General features: G+C 30.3%; 4 protein-coding genes across 4 annotated transcripts; 3 read left to right on the top strand and 1 right to left on the bottom strand.

Moving 5' to 3' along the window:
- Positions 1–6,267: 6,267 nt before the first annotated feature.
- Positions 6,268–7,523, bottom strand: LOC108747177 (DDRGK domain-containing protein 1). The gene is made up of 2 exons (XM_018484494.1): positions 7,331–7,523; positions 6,268–7,071 (listed from the first exon to the last, which is right to left on the bottom strand). The coding sequence occupies exons 1-2, from the start codon at positions 7,404–7,406 to the stop codon at positions 6,278–6,280; spliced, it is 870 nt and encodes a 289-aa protein (XP_018339996.1). The 5' UTR covers positions 7,407–7,523; the 3' UTR covers positions 6,268–6,277.
- A 148-nt stretch (positions 7,524–7,671) lies between these two features.
- Positions 7,672–9,906, top strand: LOC108747179 (transmembrane emp24 domain-containing protein eca). The gene is made up of 4 exons (XM_018484496.1): positions 7,672–8,024; positions 8,616–8,836; positions 8,950–9,096; positions 9,600–9,906. Exons 1-4 carry the CDS (start codon positions 7,892–7,894, stop codon positions 9,747–9,749), a joined length of 651 nt encoding a protein of 216 aa, XP_018339998.1. The 5' UTR covers positions 7,672–7,891; the 3' UTR covers positions 9,750–9,906.
- Positions 9,907–11,411: 1,505 nt separating this feature from the next.
- Positions 11,412–19,036, top strand: LOC108747162 (TATA box-binding protein-associated factor RNA polymerase I subunit B). Its single transcript, XM_018484454.1, has 10 exons — positions 11,412–11,586; positions 12,649–12,742; positions 12,845–13,046; positions 13,242–13,374; positions 13,461–13,570; positions 13,721–13,936; positions 14,202–14,431; positions 14,517–14,706; positions 17,318–17,752; positions 17,840–19,036. Exons 1-10 carry the CDS (start codon positions 11,500–11,502, stop codon positions 19,005–19,007), a joined length of 2,865 nt encoding a protein of 954 aa, XP_018339956.1. The 5' UTR covers positions 11,412–11,499; the 3' UTR covers positions 19,008–19,036.
- LOC108747182 (isoaspartyl peptidase/L-asparaginase-like) lies at positions 15,931–16,611 on the top strand. Its single transcript, XM_018484503.1, has 2 exons — positions 15,931–16,212; positions 16,298–16,611. The coding sequence occupies exons 1-2, from the start codon at positions 15,978–15,980 to the stop codon at positions 16,609–16,611; spliced, it is 549 nt and encodes a 182-aa protein (XP_018340005.1). The 5' UTR covers positions 15,931–15,977.
- Positions 19,037–19,120: the final 84 nt, after the last annotated feature.

Genomic DNA, 19,120 nt, shown 5'->3' with positions numbered 1-19,120 from the left:
TACATTATACCACTTACATTAAAAGATTCGAAGCTGTTTGTCTTTGCATCTCAATAAAAAATTTTTCATGCATGAGTATGTATAAATACGTGTATAAACATACATAAACACCCCTATAAATATTCATAAACATACATAATATAAAATATGTCCATACACATTTATACTTTCTTCTTTCTTCTGTAAAATTACGTTTTACTATAATAAAAATAATAACAATGTGAAAACATATAAAAATAATTAAAAGGATAATTTTTGCACTATTTGTTTTAGAAAAAAAAAAAAAAATTTGGTGAAATGTAAAAAATTACTTACGTATAATAATGTATAAAATTGTGTATGTACAATTTTTTTAAACTTGTTTTTTTCTAAAACGAACAAAGCAAAAATTATCTTTTTAATTATTTTTAACGTTTTCACATTATTATTATTATTGCACTAACAAGTAACTTTACAAAAGAGAGAGGGATGTATGAACATCTATGATGAATATATTTTATATATATGTTTATAAATATTTATACTTGTTTATGTATGTTTATACATAATTTTATTTGACAATTTTGTTTGATTTTTACCGTATAAGTGTTCGAAAAAACTAAAATTATCACAAAAAAAGTTGAAAAAAAAGTCTACAGACAAGATTACAAACATTACATGATAGACAAACTATCGGCCGATTATTGTGTTATTTATAGAAAATAATTAAAATTATGTCATATAATTGCATACATTGCTAAAGTCCCGCTTAAATAAATCAAAATTATCTAGATAAAAATAAAATAAATTACACATAAACGTATCTTAGATAAGATAAAGATGATTTTATATATCTATCTATATAGATAAAAAATGAAAATAACGTTGTTTTATCTAGATTTGAAAGATGTGGGTCACGCTTTTATTGAATAGAGATTGTACTGATTATAAATAACTATTGATCACGTTTACGAAATAAATTGATCGATACTTGATTGTTCTGCGTTTCCTATTGGATATAATACACTTATATATACTTATTAGTATGCTTTACGGAAAATTCCGATGGGATTGCAAAATATTTTACAGATTAATAGGACGATTAACGTGTTATCGACATATTATTTATACATGTTACTATCAATATCATATCAGATCAATATCATACACGCTTAAATTTTCGTAAAAAGTTTTCATATTCAATTAGGCGTCTAAAGTCTAATTCTCAAAATTCCATGTTATCTCTTCATGTAATCTATTATATCTGTAATCTTCAATTTCGTAAGTTATACAGATTACAGAACTTTTATATCAAACAAATATTATCACGACTTAATTCTAATCGCCATAAGCTAAGAAACGATATTTAAAAAATCTCAATTTAAAAAAAATTTTTCATTTTCAGCATAAACACCCACCAGATTAGTATAGCATCAATAAGTATACTTTTTAATTCTGGAAAAGGATTTTCAAATCTGTAAAAGTAATACATTATACGAAAATTCTTCGCCAACTGCGTTTAATCGGTTCGTTTCTGAACACCCGTAACGTGTTTCAATAATATTTATCAATATTTTTTCTTTTTTCTTTTAAAAATCCAGAAGAAATTGAGATATCGTGCGGCATTTCAATGATTTAAATTTTTAAACTACCTACTCTAAAACTTTTAAAGTAAATCTCACTCTATAGAGTAAAATTTCTCAGTTTTAAAAAATTAAACCATTTCTCTTGAACCATATTCTCTTTTTCAAAACTGGCTCAATTTTCATTATTTAGAATGAGATTCCACTTCGAAAAATTTAGACAATACTAATAAACGACTATTCACATTGACAAAGTAGATAAAGAAAACTAGAAAGAATTTGTACAATATTTTATTAATCTGCTAACGGCATATAGAGGAAAAAAAATTGATCCATTGAGCATAAATGTATGCGAATCTAGGAAATTAAAATTTTTAATTGCCAAATAGTTATAAAGAAAGTCATTCGCGAAAGTGCTGTTTGATCGAACAGGTGGATACGATCAAAGCGATATACTCATGACATTTTGACATTTGGCTGTTTTTTCGTAAGAAAGGAGGTCAATCAAAGGATTGATCGGCGTGCAGAAATTTTTCACAGTTTTCATTTTCACCACTTACCTGACACTAGGTAAAAATGTCGGGGAGTTGCCTTGACAATCTAAAATCTTGCACCTCATCGACACATACGTAGATCTTAAAGGTCACTATAAAATACTCCGTTTAGCTCTCAATCTTGTGAATCTAGTTCCACGTAAATTTAACGCTTGTTTCCGTTTTTCCTTGATTGAATAAAGATGATTGATCGAGGCTCAATAGTCGAGTCTCGAAAGTTAGAAGTAAACGTGACACAGATTCCTAAGAAGACTGCTGGTTCTTCGTCAATTCTGCCGTTCTTACATAGTCTCAGACACTCCCCTTCCTCGATCTGATTTCATCAACGAGTGGGGATATCCCGTGACTACTGAACAAATAAAACTCGATGGACACGTTCGATAATTACATTATTATATTCATTAATCGTGGTGTCAATATAAATAAATGCATATCGGAGATTGGAAAGCAGCAAAAAGGTATACTTATTTTCTGTCGGTCTACTCGAAATAATAAAAATATGTAACGCACGAATTAGGCTTGGTATTAATTTACCGTACGACAAATTTTTCAAGTAATTAATTGTCTGCAGGACAGAGAAGTCCTCGGATTTTTTCTATTCTATAGCTAATCAACAGGCTTAAAACATTTATTGTAAACTAAATGTAATATTAGCCTTTGGAGTCCAGTGAAAACTATATTTTGACTTACGACCGAAACCGAAAACGAATATTCGGTTGTCATTCAATTTCAAAATTAACATTTTTGGTTTTTGGATTAATTTTACAGAGACCGTATGATTTTCAGAAATCATGACAAATTTATGTATGCGTTTCTTTAAAAAACAAGATTTTATTAAAATATCTAACAATAATAATATAATAATATTGTATTCTCAACTTTTAAAGAAATCAAATCACATTTATTCTTAGGATCATATTAAAGTTTGTACTCAAATTGATTTATATTTAATCAACGAGTTAATCATTAAAATCGAACAGTTGTTTTTTGAACGCTCACCAATGCGTTGCAACTTGTACAGTTTTGGTTTTACCCATTGAAATTTTTTTCTCTTAATTTCGGCCGAAATCAAAATCAAACCGAAACTCTGATTTTTGTGATCGAAACTGACAGAAACCAAAATCGAAATTTCGGTCGAACTCTATTAACCTTAAACAAAAAATAAATTAATATCTCAAGCTCGTGCATTTTTACTACTTTACTGCAAATAAATAATAAAAATTTTCAAGTGAAAGATATGATCGAATGATCTTATAATTTCGTTGTTTTTTTAGAGACGATATCATATCATTTCGTTGATCAAGAATAATGATCGCTGTCTAAAAAAGGAAGAATTTCCGGATCTACGACATTTTTCTATCCTTACGGACAGTAGAATACGATATCAAAGTTTGGCCACGTATTTCTGGGACGCCCTGTATAGTTTATCAGGGTCGCGAGAAATATGTCCGCATATAGTAAAATGACAGAACCATAAAATCATATTTATATTAATGAAACACTTGATTCATCAATAATGTACGGAATCCTTTAAGATTTTAATTTCCTTTAATACTGAAAAAATTTCTGGTCGAAAATGAACGAATCAGAATTTTTAATTTTTAAATTAAATTTATTAGAATTCTCTAATTAAGATAACCGAAATTCTGCTTAATACAATATTTCTGATAAAATCTATTCTTATTTTTACCAGAATAATATCAATCAAAATTCTAGTTATCTCAACTAGAATTCTAGTTGATGTACCAGAAAATGCTGATTCGTACATTTTCCACCACAGAATTACTATTTAATTCAACCGGACTATTTTTCTCAATGTAATCATTTTAGTTCTTATTAATTCGTATGTCTTCTATAATGTAACTACATATATTGCATTCGTATTTCATCAAAGCAGGTTCATTTACTAATGAAAAGAAGACTTCGTCTTAAATAGAACGATACAATAAGAATGTAATTTAATTTTACCAACAAGATACAATTTTCTTTTTTAAGCAATAAAATACGGACATGTGGATGCGCATATGTATAGAAACACTTATGTGTATAATCGAAACAAACTTTCCATCCTATGACTAGCAAGGAATATCGTTTGAAATGTATTTCTCGGAAACTATCATTCTTGAGGAGGTCTTTATTAATATTTATATAATTATATATATAGGATTCGATGGAAAGATAACGCGCACGGTTGCAGTATTTTTGCGAGAATTGTTTAATATTCATTAATCTTTCGCGAAATATATATTTTTCATCTCATTTCAAAATTCTCTCATTTTTAATTATCCGTCCCAAAAATCTTTCATTTTATCTACAATAATAATAGTAATTTAATTGCAAGTTAATTGTTTTGTTATTCGTTTATATGAATAATTATTGTTTCTTGCAATTTTTTTCGATTAGGCAAAAACTACAGAGTCAGAAACTGAGAATCGTAGATATTTCTGACGCGGAAATATGTCAGAACGTCATGAGGATCTCGGAAAGAAAGTAAACCGAAGCGGAAAGAAAATATTCTAAAATCGAAAATTTGTTTAAATCGCAATTTTTCCGTATCGCGATTATAATGCGCTTAAATCGTAATTGTGTTAGCCGTATCCACTGCAGAATAAATTATACATTCTTAGGGAAAAATGAGAATCAACATGTAGATCCTGCAGCTTAAGGTAAACTAGAATCTGATGCAACATCGATTCCACATGTCGTCAGGACGCACATCGCGTTGTAAAATTCCTTTCCGTCGCTATGTTTTACATATCGAAAGAAAGCAAAATATACAATTGCTGCATTTTGACTCACCGGCTTGAAAATTAATAAAAAATTTTACACATATTTATAATTCATATTATAATTTTATATTTTAAGAATTTAACGATTCATTAAGAATCCTTAAATTACACGAGCTTAAAAATAAGATGATGCAATTTATTAAGACATTAATCTATATCATAAAAGATGTAAGAATTTTTTTTACAATAATTAATAAATGAAACGTTTCGACTTTACTTAGTCGTCCTCAGCCATTACAATAATAAGAGTAGTTGTATAAGATTAAAAAATTATTAATAAGTTATTAAAAATAAAATTAAATATTGGAAGAAATTCCGGATGTATATGTTTATATGACCTTTTTCATCTTTAGGAATAGTAGAATACGATATTGAAGTTGGTCTATTTCTGGGACACCCTGTATCTATCATTAACATAAAGTTGGAAAACATCACATATCGAATTGTAGACTTAAAATATATTTTTATTTATATGCTTTCAAAATATGCACAATTTAATATTTAAAAAAATTAAAATTTTAAATTTTAAAAATGATCACACGAATCCATTTCAACCTTTTGGAAATTCTAAAATATTTTAAGATTTTTTATTCTATGATTTTTAAAAAATACTTTAAACTTTGTCAGATTTTATAAGAGATATTTTATAAAAAATTATAGAATGAGAAATTTTTAAGAAGTCTTAGAATATTATATTTCAGAATTCACATATATGAAGAATTCTAGAAAGATATATCTACGACTTTCTCGGTACTTCTGAAAAGTGTTCCAATTTATATTAAAAAATTTGAGAAATTTTCTAAAAAATTATAAAGTTATTTGGAAATTCTGAAAAATCTGAAAATTAAATAAAAATTCTGAAAAATTATGTAAAAAATTTTGAGAAAAATTTCATCAAGGAAAGCAACATACGTTTGTATACTATGATTGTCCGATTCGCTTTATGTCTTTTAATACTTTATTTTTTTGCATATATCATAACTTTTTTGCCATTACAAAAAGAAAAAATAACGATCGTTAGAAAAAAAAAAGTAATATCTACGCAACACTATAACGATGCTTCGACATTATCGTCAAGAATCGCAGACTAGAGATACAGGAGAATGATTAAAATTCATAATTACTCTCGACATTGTAATAAATTGATATTATATAAATAAACATATTTACAAATATTATATAATCATATTTACAAACATTATATAATTATATCACAATAATCATATTCGTTTAGTAATATTGCAATCGGTAAAATAGCATAATTTTAATAATAAAATATTAATAAATCAAATAGAGAACGCCAACCCAGTCAAAGTTAGATATTTCGAATAATACAATATACATTCTTTATTAAACTTGGCATAACATTTATTTATTTAGCAGGAATGCTGTTTTTTGCAGGAGTCAAATTAATTAGATTATTCGAATTTTCAGCTAATTCAGTGATGCTAACTCGACCACGTTGACGCACAAATTTAGCAACAGCTTCAAGTTCATCTTCCGATATGTAAATAAACTTCCCTCTATCATCAATTACGCCAGTTAAATTACCATTAGCTTGCAATTCTTGAATTCTTTCTACTACGTTCGCTGTTTTCAGTCCAAAATGTGCAGCTAGATCTTCTAAAACTAGCACTTTATTAAGCTTAATATATGCAAGAAATTCTTGCAACAAGTTCTCTTCGCATTCTCTGTTTTCCTGTTCATAACCTTCCTCCTCCACGCTAAAAGCTTCCTTCATCTTCAAATATTCTTCATATTCTTGTCTTTCCTTTTCCTCTCTAGCTTTCTTTTCTGCTTCTTCTGCTCGTAGCTCCTCAACACGCTCTTTCTCAGCCTGTTTATCTTTTTCCTCTTGTAAAAGTTGTTCTCTTTTTTTATGTTCCTCTCTCTCTCGTTCAGCCGCTTCTCTCTGAATCTTCTTTTCTGCCTTAGCCGCTAACTTTGCCCGTTTTTTCGTTCCTATCTTATGATCTTCATCCTCGTCGTTATCTTGATAGATCTGTCTGTCATTTTCCTCAGGTTGGTAATTAGCATGATTAGCATTTTCCTGCATACGACGTCTGGCGTTCCTTATAGCGCCTACTCGCCTCAACTGTCTAGGTTGACCCTGAGGTTCCACCTCAGCATTTTGGACGTTGGCTCGTTCATTCCGCTTAGCTAAGGCTAAAATGTATTTATTTGTTTACTGATGTGAGACACGTGTAACAATTTTCTTCAATAAACGAGACAGATTTCTAATATATATTTCTAATTTCCACTATTAGTTTTTTGTGAATATAACTCGTCAATTCGATTAAATGTTGCTAGTAAACATCATTTGATTCTCAATCTAAAGATTAAATGAGACGGAGCATAGTGACAAGAAAAAAATACGAGTTGATATGTAAAAAGCTAAGAGAAAGTGGGTTATTTAAGTTTCTACCTTGTAAAAGAGCAGTACATATGATAGTTAGTATAACGATTGCTACGGAGAAATATATCAACAGATCGACATCCATTCTCAAGGAGGCTCAAAAAGAAGATCCTCTACTCCAACTTGCTCCAATTTGACAACTCTTGACAACTTGTATCGATCCGACTTCTTCTGGTTAGGTATGACTGGAACTTAGGACAGTCCTAGCCAATTCCAGCGATTACAGCGCAACGAAACGGTCTACGTATACAGGAAAGATATTCCCCAGTTATAACTGCTCGACGGTACCGCATGTAGATATTGCAGATACCAGGATACGTACAGTTACGTGTATCGACGTGACGTCTACTTGACCAACAATCAATTTGTTTTCAAGACTTTAATTGAAGAACCTAGCTGATCTTACTCAGTCTTGCTTTTCGAAGGTGACGTGTATTCCGTATGGTCGCCTCTACTCCAGTTTGCTCCGGTTTCATTGGATTTCGTTAGCTTTCGTCTGGCATGCGTGCGAACGTTTATTCGTGATTTCACAATTAATCTTGTCACTGGCGATAAACTGTTACGCGAACCATGTTAAAATACGGAAGTATTGTTTCCATTTTTCTGTGCACCCTCCAATTTGGAACAGGACTATATTTTCATATCGGTGAAACCGAGCGGAAATGCTTCATCGAAGAGATCCCCGATGATACTACGGTTTTAGGTAAAAATTCAATAATTTCATTATTTCAATAGCCTTCACTTACTGCTTCTTTTTCAATTGTTGTCATTCGATTATATTATTAAAAATTGAAACAAATATATATAATGAGGCTCGAGAGCCTCAAGAATCTATCAGTGAAAAATGTAAAAAAGCCCATCAAAGCCTACATCAGCTATTCGGTTGCACAGAAATTTTTTACTTTTCGTGCAAATGTAACAAAACATATATAATATACGTTTCAACTTCAATTCGGGTCCTTATCAATATAAAATATACCTCGAAATTACATAAATAACGCAAATTCCAAGTTGATGATTCCCGACAATTTAGTTCATTCTTCTTTATTCAAATGCCAAATTAGCTATGTAATGAATAGCCCAATGATTATCAAAAATATTACCTTATACAATAATAATATAAAACTTACATAAAGTAAAACCGGAGCCATATATATTGCGTCACTGAGTAGAATCACATCATCAGAATTAAAAATTTACTAAAAGAAAATGAATTAAACAAGATACATTGCGCTTCCTACTTTCGCCTATTCGTTTATTCAATGACAAATATGTTTTATTTCGCAATTTGCAGTCAATTACAAAGTAGAACTTTATGATCCAAGAAGCGGAGGTTTCATGCCAAGTAGTCCTGGCATTGGTATGCACGTTGAAGTAAAGGATCCCGATGACAAACCTATTCTTTCACGAGTTTATAGTTCTGAAGGTCGAATTTCCTTTACCTCGCATACTCCAGGAGAACACGTAATCTGCTTGTATTCGAACAGCACTGCCTGGTTCAGCGGTACTCAATTGGTAAGATACATACTTTGTACAATTATTGTCATACCAAACGAATCAAAGCGAGAAAGAAAACAAATAAAAATGAAGGACACACACATATATTGGAAAATATATTTCATTTGCAGAGAGTACATCTGGATATTCAAGTAGGGGAACATGCAATTGATTACGCCAATGTAGCACAGAAGGAAAAGTTATCAGAACTCCAACTTAGAATACGTCAGCTTCTAGATCAAGTCGGACAAATAACCAAGGAGCAAAACTATCAGAGGGTATGAAGTAATTAAAATACTTATAGCGAATTCGATCGCTTTTGCACTACTAGACTAGTACATACTAAAAGCTTTTTTACGTGAAATTACCAAGTTAAATGCAAAAGTATATAAATATTTTAAACGATTAACTATCTACTAATGATATGTCACGTTATTTAATAAAAAATATATATATATATATCTCATTTTTTTTTCAAAGTTGATTATATTGTATCACTGCATTTATGCAGATATTTTGTATAAAGCAGCTTTTAATATGTACCGATCCAGTGTAGTGCGAGTAATCGAATTCACCAATAGTTTTTAGCACGTTTTTCAGCAAGGACACAATTCAATTCATCCTTATTTAATGTTGAAGAAACAACAAGAATATAACAATTTACTCTGTTGTACAGTGTCCTTATTGAAAAATGTCCTTTATGTATAAAGCAATATCTCGAGTATTATAAAAAAGAAACATTACGAGAGTTTATTGTACGAAAACATATATAATTTTTCAGTATCGGGAAGAACGATTTAGGCAAACGTCTGAAAGCACTCATCGTCGTGTATTCTGGTGGTCTCTGACTCAGACGGTAGTAGTCCTGATTATGGGTGCATGGCAAATGAAACATCTCAAGAGTTTCTTCGAAGCAAAGAAATTAGTTTAAGTGTTACGATATAAAACGCGCGTCTTGATTTTAGCCGCAGTTCACCATTTGTACGTCTAAATTTCATTCGTAGCATTAGGAAAGTTTCCATCATAATATTTGAGCACGGTGCTCATCAAATGAACATACTTCTGTCGAATTATCGGTTGTTTTCTACAGTAAATAAATTAATTGTGATTATATGCAATGTAATGTGTAGTAAGTTATAATAAGAATAAAATAAGTGTCTTAAATATAAAATATCTGTAGATATTATTTTAGTTTTCTATTTTATGAAATTTCTACGCATCATCTTTTTCCTGATTTCGAAATCTTCAAATTTTTAAGACTCCAGACGATATGGCCAATATAACTATAGGCCAACAGTTTGCACACGGTCAGATTTCCTAATCTCAATAGTCGTCAATTTCAATGTTTAATATCTTAGTTCGCAGGGCAGTTCCGCACTTTTTTTCTGCCAGATTCTTTCATTTTGTGCCAAAACGTGTCGAATGAGCCTCACGAGTTTCATCGAAATCGAAGGAAAGACAGTTCTTCTGGATAATTATATTTTCCAATTCTAGAATTGCAAAAATTCCCTACTATCTCCTCAATTCTGGCTAAAAATGCTAAATGGGAATTGAATCGACAATGGGCGTGTTCAAGTTAACAAAGCAGCTAGCCTGCTCGCCGAGCAAATGAACATAATTGGTTGTTACTTATAGATCCAACTAGAGACCTTATAATGTAATAGAGATTCATGCATAATAAATGCCGCTAAACTGATGCATATTAAAGCCATTGTACCTGATTTAATTTTAGTATAAAAATAAAATGCAAATATTTCGAATTATGAAATACATATTTTAATACAATAAAAAATAAAAGTGCAATAAAATGTATTGAGTATTTCACGGTTTAATCAATTTTTATGTTTATTTATAAACATATATTTACGTTACTTTGTGCATGTACGGCGGTTTTATGCTCATTTCTAATTCTAAAGATTAGAAAAAGACAAAGAGTAAGTTGAACTAAGATTAAAGTTAATCTACGTTGGTGGAAATGGGCATTAATGTGCATCAGTGCACACTGAGTGCGTCCAATCGAATTCGCTTTAGTTTTATTTTTGTCCATTATTGTTGCAAAATGCTTAATCACGATATTATTTAATCAACAATTTATAGTCATTATTATTCGTAATTCGCGATGTTAGATTTGCATATATTGTATATTATGACATGCTGCCTTCAGTAGGTTACTAAAATCCCTAAAATATTCCTTCCTTTGGAAAGACAGACTTGAGATCAGTTTATGAAACAAGGAGGCTTTAAAAAATCGAGGAATTTTTCATGGAGGCTTCCTCCACTCTTAAAGCAAGGAAAGACTATGAATGACGGATGTTATTCTCTGTTTTCTGTTCTTTTTATAGTGCGGATTAAGCATGCCTAGCCGCTTTGCCATCTTGAACTCGCCCAATGAATCGAGTTTTCCAAAATCGACGATTCGATTCTCGAGTGTGAAAAAGAATTGATTCTCGATGTATCGAATCAGAATCTGTTCGCATTGCTTGCACCTTTTGAACTTCGTATTTTCGTTTTCTCTCCTTTCAACGCCCAAATATATATATTTATCCTGTTTTAAGTGCAAAACATTTTTGTGGATTTCAAGCAACGCGAACAAATCTATTATCTGATTATTTCCTATCCCGTTGGTGATCCGATGTAACCTGTTTGTTGTATTATTTTTTTTCAAACATTTATCAAAAGAAATGTTAAAGTGCGTAATCTGTGGTTGTAGCGATTTTTTTAAAGCGTCTGGTTATTCCTTTTGTATGATATGTCAAACGCAAAGCCAGGTAAAATTTTTTTACAAATTCGTATACACGCGTGTGAGTACGTTTTGAAATTATTTAGAATAGTCCCCTCACTTCCAATTTTGATAAAATTAGGCTTATTCAATGCGTTTTTACACGAAACGAAAGAATCAGTACAAAAAAATATTCGATCAGCTCCGCAAATCAAGATATTAAGCGTTAAAGTTGACGACTATTGAGGTTAGGATATTTGCCATACTGAGATGCAACGATGGTAATTGTTGAATTTAGCCTCCTCACTTTTAATGTTGACGCGTTTTTGCAGAAAATGAACAAATCTGGCAAAAAAAAGTGTCTCTCTGCCCTGCGAACGAGTTATTAATTGTTGAAATTGACAGATATTTAGGTTAGGAAATCTGTCGCATTAATGGTAGAGTTACACAAATTCTCTGCTTTAAAAATACAAATTTTCTACTTTCCTTCCTCCTCTTCAGCCAATCGGATTTCGATTTCTACAGCAAGATCAAGTACCACGGGATATAAAAATCAACCAAAGAAGACCTCCTGTGGTCAGAGAGTCTTTCCCAGCTCAGTTGCAGCTTCCAAAAGGAGTTTCCGGCGTTTGTTTCTTGTAGAAGCAGCTGTAGTTTAAGAGAAATTTTCTGCCTTAAAAACACATTATTTTTTATATAATTTTTATTTTTACAGAAAATTTGTTTTTAAAACAGAGAATTTGTGCTTTTAAATTGTTGACAAATACCTAACTAAAACAAAAATTATATAGAAAATAATATGTATTCTTAATGCAGAGAATTTATGTAATTGAAGCAGAAAATACTTATTCTAGCCTTAAGTATATGTGCATGACCATGCCACTGTATTTCGTCGCTACGACAGAAATCCTAATTTCAATAGTTGTCAACTTTAACGATTAATATCTTGATTCACGAGAGCCGACCTAATGTTTTTTCTTATGGATTCTTTCGTTTCATTCAAAAACGCGTCGAATAAGCCTAATTTTATTAAAGTTAGAGGTGAGGGAACTATTTTAAATAATTATGTTGAGAAGAACTAACAATACAATTTCAATTTTTATTTGCTTAGGACATTGGAGAAGAACTAGAGTACGATGTACCTATGGGCAATACTACGAAGTTGCAAAAAACAAAAATCTATCGTGCAAAACGTGATAGAACAGGTTTATCTTTATATTTTGAAAGAATAACTGTTATATATACTAGAACATAATGATAATCAAACACATTTCAATAAGATACAACTCAGATATTTTCTTGCATAGATGAGGTTGGATGGACATCTTGGGAATTATATAATTTTGTTTTAATTGGTTTGACAAATGAACTTATTGAACTTGGTGTATCAGCCGATATAAAAATAACAGTGCTACAATTGTGGGCAAGATATCTGGGAAAACTAGAAGTAGCTTTTGTCTCTACAAAAAAGAAACTGATACCAAAATTGGCTAGAAGATATCATAAAAGGTTATTATATATTATTATATATCAACCATTTATTTCAAAAATATCCTGTAATAATGAAATATTTATCAATGTATTTCTTTTATTTATTTTATTTTCTTCAGGAATTTTACTTGAAATATTGTAAAAACTAACTGTGTGTTCATAAAAATTTTTAATTAATCTTATTGAGAATAATAACACAATATATTTTTATAGAGATGCTGAAATTCTATATGGCAGAGTTGCACAAAAGAGACCCAAAAAACGGATAAAAACTGAAAGTATAGCAGATTCTACAATTATCTATCCAAACGAAGAAATCTCCTGGAAAGAATTAAATAGGAATAAAGTATGATATGACAAACGTAGCTAATGTAATGTATTTGTAAAATCTGATTTCTGAAAATTTATTAACGTAATATATCTCGTGCATAGAAACTAATGGTTACTGCAGACTATGATAGACTTATACGGTCACAAGTAAGCTTAGAAGAAGACGCATTTAGTAGCGCACATTCTAGTGAACAATCTTTTAAAAATATAAGGTAAAGAAACAAGTGCAAACAAGGAATGAATTGTATGAAAGAAGGATAATTGCACTCTCTCCATTATCTTTTAATATTATTACATATTTATATTATATTTTTTATAATATATATATATTTTTTCTATATATATATATGCAATGTATGCAGGATAAAATTTAATTCATCTGCTAAAAAGGAGAAGAAAAAAATCGAGAATATGGCAAAAAAAGTGTCAAAATCCAAACGCAGGAAATACAAACAAACTCATGTGACGACTCAGTATAAAACAAGTCCAGAATTAATAACACCTACCAAGTTATGGGCAATCTTGTATTTGGCATTAAGAATTCATAATCAGGATATACATTTAAGTGATATGATAAGGTAATTTATAGATATCTTTTTGTAAGTTTCAAGTTTCACAATAATAAGATTATGAATTAATGTATATTGTATTACTGTAAACACTATTTGTTAATGTTTTTTTACGTTTCATTCCATTACACACATTGTGTTTATCTTTTTTAATAGTTGTGTGTGTGTGCGTGCGCGCGCGCGCGCGTGTGTGTGTGTATTTATTTATTTATTTATTTATTTATTTATTTATTTATTTATTGTGTACCTTTTTCACATATATAATTTTTTATAGGTATGGGAGGGAAGGACGTTTATCTTATTACAGATTAGATCGCTTGATACCTCCTGAAGTACCTTTAACAAAAAACGATATAAATTTCTTATCACGAGCTATGGACATAACACACAAGGGTATGAGAAATGTTATTGGACAAATGGCGAAATTTCTTGAAGTCACGAAAATAATTTGTCCAGATCTTTATTCCCTTGTTAACCGATATTGTATTGAATTAGCTCTACCAAGTATGAACCGTATGAATTTAAAGTTCTTTATTGTTCGTGTATATATATATATATATAAAAGTACATTTTATTATGATATTTACAGAAGGCATATCATTGTATGCTGAAAGATTAATAAGTTTATCTTCTCCGAAAATGACGTTTGATAAAATATCGTGTATCCCTAATTATGAAGGTCGTGCCATGGCATTTATTATTGTAATACTGAAAACATTATTGAGTTTGGATGGTATTACAGAAAATGAAATTAGTAATGTTGCCGACAACATTAATAGGTATGTAAAAAAATTTTTTAGTATAATGGAATATACATATATAGGAATGTGCGTGTTTAGCACAAGGTGTAATACTTAACACTGTAAATGCTTCAAGCATTCATAGACTGATCAATTTGTAAAATTCTTTCTTTTCTAATTGATCAGCGAAGCATTTGCAGCGTTAAATGGATCGCACACATATTCATACACAATAAATTATGCTCATGCGCTTGCTTATACAACACTAGAACATAAAGATTCCATTATCATGTATGGCTAGATGGATTTCGTCAAAACTATAAGATTCAGCAAGAAGATTATGAATCAGTCTCACCAACTTCAATTAACCTAATCGATCGATTGAGAATCAACTGTGATTGGACAGCAAATGCAATTGGTCAGTTCCAATGTAACAATCGGTCGATTAAGTTAATCGGAGTTGATGAAGTCAGTCCTAAAGGATCAATGGGCGCATTCAATAGATTTAACAGTTGAATGAGCACTCGCTGCTATTGATGTATTCTTCTATATCTAAAATTCTGATTGGATGAGCTAAAAGAATACACCAATAACAGCGAACGCTCACTCAACTGTTGAGTCCGCTGAACGCAACCAATGATCGCGTTCAGCAGAGGAAACTAATCAGTTAGCACTTAGTGATTTTTTAATATGATTGGTTCTTGCCTTTAGTTCTTGGCTGGATTTAAATGTAGGAACCAATCATATTAAAGAATTACTAAGCACTAATTGATTAATTTTCTCTGCTGAACGCGATCATTTATACATACTGTAAATTATTAATTTATGCCGTAAGCTATATAAGAAATTGACCAATCACAATATATATAGAGAAAATGAAATCGATTGTTCTCTTCACATTTGATTGTGAATGGGTTCTTATAACTTATGATATAAGTTAATAGTTTATGATATATATATAAATGATATTTATAAGGCAAGTAATAAGGATTTGTGGTCTTCTTAAAATTTCTACAGCGCTTTATAATCCTTATTGATTATTCAAGAAAGTGATATAATTTTCATGGAAATGTTAAAATAATAGAATCTTTCTAAATTCCACATAGCGTTGATATCACACTGAATACTCATGCGCGAAAAATGACTCGCCTGACAACATATTACATGTACAAATAATTGGTTATATTTATCTGTCAAATAATCTATCAAATTATCTGTATTAAATTAATAGAAATAGTATATAGACTTGATGTAAAAATTTGTCGTCTACTAATTTGATATTTAAATATATATGTAATTATTTGAATATAATGCAGTGTCAGTGCGAAAATTTCAATACTCCATGTATACTTGTACATGGTGATGTTGGAGATTTTCATGATACGATAATTGAAAAAATAGTGAGTTGTAAAACTGCAGCATCCATTGGATATCAAAGTTTGTTAGATGGTGCAAATTCTATACAAGCTGTAGAAATTGCATTATGGTGGTTAGAATGCGATGAATTCTTTAATTGTGGTTATGGATCGGTTTTAAATAATATAGGTATAATAAAAATAATACAAAAATAGTAATTGCGTTAAAATACATATAATAAAAAATTATTAGCATATCATGTTGTATAAAATAGGAGAAGTACAAATGGATGCGAGCATAGTAGATGGTTTCAAATCGGAATGTGGGTCTGTAGCTGCAATATCAGACATAGAGCATCCAATATCTCTTGCCAGATATGTTTTGGATAATTTTCCCAACTCTATCGTAGTAGGGGAAGGTGCAGGAAAATTAACAAGATATGCAAAATTAAACTGGCTGTCAAAAGGAAATATGACAGCACCTATAGCACATTTAGCTTACAATGAATCGCGAAAAATAGGCTGTTCTGATATTAATTTGGATATTGAAGATCAACAGTTATTGAACGTATTAAAAAGTAAATTATAGATACGATATTTTAGAAAATATATATTATTTTTATATTATATTATTATTTTTATGTTTCTTCTATTCTTACAAGGAAAATATGTTCGATGTACGCACGATTTTAATACAATTTATATCTATAGATAGCGGGAGCACCATTGGTTGTATAGCTTATGACGGATATGCTATTGCTGCAGGTGTTACAAGTGGTGGTTTAAACAAAAAATTAATGGGTAGCGTGGGCGACTCCTCTGTGTTAGGTTGCAGCACATATGCTAATCGAAATGTAGGATGTTCTCTAACAGGTCATGGAGAATCTATTATGAAACATGGTTTATCAAGAATTATTGCGGGTGATATTGAAGGAGGATGCTCCCTACGAAAAGCTTTGAAGAAAAATCTAGATTATATGTCAACTAAATATAATCAAACTTTTGGGGGTGTTGTATTTAAGAAATCTGGGGAATGGGACATATATTTTACCTCGCATAAAATGCCATACGCTGTAATTATGAATGAGTGTGTGACTTTCGGTGCAGGTTTAGGTGAAAAAAACTTAGAAAAATATTTTGAACGTCAGAAACGTCTTCCATGCAATTGCAGCTATCCTTATGTAAATAATATTACATTGCAATGTACCGATTTTCTTGTATAATTTTTTATATTATTATTATGTATACTTTATCATTTTTTTCTTATTGATATAACATATCTCTTCTTTTTTCAGTGCAGTTAATGATGAAGGTATCTGTGATACAAAACTATTCAGTTTTCGGGAGTGGCAAAAATATATCGAATGTAGAAGAACAATCTTAATTAATGCGCACTGTCCTACCAAGTTAAAATACAATCCAAACATACCAGATGTTAATAGTTTATATATTAAATTTTTGGAGTCTGTTGATTCTAAAATAGACAGAGAAGAACCTGAGATAATTATACGTAAGCATTTGATATCAAATGAACTTGTTTACGCAATGAAACAGTGTATTACCAATGTAATTGCTCCGCCATTGAATGAGGTAAACTATTTTTCTCCAACATTAACGCCAAATCATTCGTATCTTCAACAATTATTGGAGCATCCACTATACGATCTTCCGGATATGCTCCGAAATGACTTTTCGTCTACAAAAATTGGATACTTGAGAAAATCAAAACTGTAAGTAATATTGTGAGATTTACAACTTATATTGATCATACAAATTATATGAGATAAGTAATCGATTGTCTTTTTTTATCATTTTAGTATCCACAAATTGATTTCACATTATGATATTCAAATAGATTCTATTGATTCAAATTTACATTTTATTGAAAAAATAGTACCAGTTTTCGAGCAAACAAAAATCGCCAGTATAAAAAATTTGAAAAGCGAAATTACGGTAGAAAATTTTATGGAAGATGATGAGAAATGTGAGAGAAAAGAAAATTTTATTGATTATCTACTTAAGGAGATACCCTGTCAATTTAAAATTGATGTAAAAAAGAAGGAATATTATGACGATACAATCATACATAAAGCGCCTCCGTTAGCATCCGCATTAACCGATGAATTTATATTTCATGAGATTTTTCCAGATGGTAAATTATCAATCCCAGATAGATATCTAGATGATGACGAAAATCAGGATGATAATGAAAGTAAGGATGATGATGTATGTCTACAAAATATTGTTCCTCAACAAACGATATCATCATTATCCAAGTTTTGTAAAGCATATAATATAAATCTCTCAAGTACAGAAAAAAAAGCTATTTTGATAAATTCCAGCCAACCGAAGAAACAAAAGCGTAAACTTGTGCGAAATTCGTTTGGTAAATTTGTCAAACAAACCGATACTTCTCTCAATATGGAAAAAAAGAGTCCAAATAAAGATGATAATTATATGAAGCAAACTGAAATTATTTCAACAGATGTTTCTGGAATTGAAAATATGTTACCAGAGGTGTCCGATATATTGAACTTGAGTGCCAACGCATCTATTTTTGATAATTTTATCAAACTTGAAAATGGACATGATATGAATGATCAATCTAAGAAAGAAACTTGTAATAAAATCAAACTTGATTCGGTTATCGATGAATCTATTATGGATAAAAGATTAAATAATAACATTCTTAGATTGTTTAAACCGTTTAAAGATTATTGGATGTATCATTGTAATTTTAGCCGTGTGAAGTCAAAAAATTTTGAAATATTTGAGAAAATGTTGCCAAGGAGTTTTCGATGGTTACTGAATGAATGCGCGAGCAACATTGAAATGTCGACGGAAGATCTGTATGAAGAAGTGTGCCTCATCGAAGCTTATTATGCGTATGTCTCGGAGGGATCCAAGATTCATTCGTGTCCAACAAATAAAAGTGAAAATTGCACCAATCAAGCATATATCAATGCAGTTTTAAAGAAATGGTAAAGCTAAACAATTATCACATACATCAAACTGTATTTAACTGTATAATACGATTTGGGACTTGTGATATCACAATTATGTTGATATAAAATTTTTTACTCGTAGTGTACTAATTT

The sequence above is a fragment of the Trachymyrmex septentrionalis genome, unplaced genomic scaffold (assembly GCF_001594115.1).
Source record: "Trachymyrmex septentrionalis isolate Tsep2-gDNA-1 unplaced genomic scaffold, Tsep1.0 scaffold196, whole genome shotgun sequence".
NCBI classification, from domain to species: Eukaryota; Metazoa; Arthropoda; class Insecta; order Hymenoptera; family Formicidae; genus Trachymyrmex; species Trachymyrmex septentrionalis.
This window is presented reverse-complemented; position numbering and strand designations above follow the sequence as displayed.

Bases quoted from the DNA above. Each gene is read 5' to 3' on its own strand.
- LOC108747177 (XM_018484494.1), bottom strand. From the start codon at position 7,406: ATGGATGTCGATCTGTTGATATATTTCTCCGTAGCAATCGTTATACTA. The intron at 7,072-7,330 runs GTAGAAACTTAA...AATACATTTTAG, and splicing joins ATGTACTGCTCTTTTACAAG to CCTTAGCTAAGCGGAATGAA.
- LOC108747179 (XM_018484496.1), top strand. From the start codon at position 7,892: ATGTTAAAATACGGAAGTATTGTTTCCATTTTTCTGTGCACCCTCCAA. The intron at 8,025-8,615 runs GTAAAAATTCAA...CGCAATTTGCAG, and splicing joins CGATGATACTACGGTTTTAG to TCAATTACAAAGTAGAACTT. The intron at 8,837-8,949 runs GTAAGATACATA...TTTCATTTGCAG, and splicing joins GGTTCAGCGGTACTCAATTG to AGAGTACATCTGGATATTCA.
- LOC108747162 (XM_018484454.1), top strand. From the start codon at position 11,500: ATGTTAAAGTGCGTAATCTGTGGTTGTAGCGATTTTTTTAAAGCGTCT. The intron at 14,707-17,317 runs GTATGTAAAAAA...TTCTTTTTTCAG, and splicing joins GTTGCCGACAACATTAATAG to TGCAGTTAATGATGAAGGTA. The intron at 17,753-17,839 runs GTAAGTAATATT...TTATCATTTTAG, and splicing joins TACTTGAGAAAATCAAAACT to TATCCACAAATTGATTTCAC.
- LOC108747182 (XM_018484503.1), top strand. From the start codon at position 15,978: ATGCAGTGTCAGTGCGAAAATTTCAATACTCCATGTATACTTGTACAT. The intron at 16,213-16,297 runs GTATAATAAAAA...TGTATAAAATAG, and splicing joins ATCGGTTTTAAATAATATAG to GAGAAGTACAAATGGATGCG.